This window comes from Haliotis rubra, unplaced genomic scaffold (assembly GCF_003918875.1).
Source record: "Haliotis rubra isolate DU_JTF1 unplaced genomic scaffold, ASM391887v1 Scf965, whole genome shotgun sequence".
Taxonomy (NCBI): Eukaryota; Metazoa; Mollusca; class Gastropoda; order Lepetellida; family Haliotidae; genus Haliotis; species Haliotis rubra.
In genome coordinates this window covers 70,086-71,225 of record NW_025767707.1, presented here as the reverse complement: position 1 = coordinate 71,225, position 1,140 = coordinate 70,086, and the positions used below count along the sequence as shown (strand labels likewise).

Sequence of the window (1,140 nt, the reverse complement as noted above, 5' to 3'; positions counted from 1 at the left end):
CAATTAAAGTGACAGAGCTTCCTCCATCTCTATCTCGTCCTGTGGTAGTGGGTTATTATCATATCCCGAACCATTGCTGCCATCCTGGTGGAAGAAGTGCTGGAGAATAGCGGCGCCCATACAGTCTCCATTCACATTAGTGATAGTCCTCATTCGCCCGCTGAAACACCAGAATATGGAAAATGTCACCGTCCACAAGAATGAAACACGTTAGGCCACAAACAGGCTATTTGTTTATGGAGTGAATTATGCAGGTAAAAAAGGATACGATATTTCAGACTATTTTGTGTTTACAGGTGGTGTTTAGTTGACAGTGTTTGTCATAAACAAATTGTAACCTATTGTCTTGTAGCTTAACGTACTCAAGGTTTGAATTACACAAATAGCACCTGTCAGATTTCATCTATGTTCGATTTTTACAACAAGAATGAGTCTGGAATCCAATACAAAATAAACGTCTGGACACATACAGGAATGCACAAGGTATCGACGTTCGTAGATTATATTGAATGAAAGCATGTGCAGTCATCTTGAGAAGCATTTCAAACATAATCATCGAATACTGTATAAATGTATGATAGAAATATTTGGCATGTATTCAATAGACATTGAAGACATAAAACAATCAACATCAAACAGTATGACTATGGGTGTGTCATTTTAAGCTGCAAATACTCACAGAAACCAATCCATGGCAAAAATGATGGAGATTTCGTTCGTTGGCAGTCCCATATTGGCTAGAAAAACCATGATGGTTACTATAGCAGCATTAGGTATACCAGCGGTCCCAATGCTGGTGAGGGTGGCAGCCACGCTGAAATGATATCATAAATAGTTTTCTCAGCAATTTGCATTTCGCATCTGATTTTAATTCTGTTATGTGTTGCATGATCACTGGTGATCTTTAACCAATGGGCAAGATCTTACTTTGGGCTACTATAGATAGCGAAGTTTCCCATTTTATCTATCCTTCTTCCAGCTTCTGCATTCAACTTCTGATTGGGTCTGTTGTTGTACGGTCATCGTTGATTATAAAATTGACCAGTACCCATTTGCTTCCATTTCTACGTTTGGAAAGTGACGTCACTATCTCTGTCCCTCCCCAAATCGCTCTCGTAAATGGGGTGGTTAGGCTTGCTG

General features: G+C 39.6%; 1 protein-coding gene across 1 annotated transcript; it reads right to left on the bottom strand.

Annotated features, from left to right (window-relative positions):
- On the bottom strand, window positions 1-773 carry LOC124265182 (excitatory amino acid transporter 1-like). The gene is made up of 2 exons (XM_046699972.1): window positions 680-773; window positions 1-160 (listed from the first exon to the last, which is right to left on the bottom strand). Exons 1-2 carry the CDS (start codon window positions 748-750, stop codon window positions 4-6), a joined length of 228 nt encoding a protein of 75 aa, XP_046555928.1. The 5' UTR covers window positions 751-773; the 3' UTR covers window positions 1-3.
- Window positions 774-1,140: the final 367 nt, after the last annotated feature.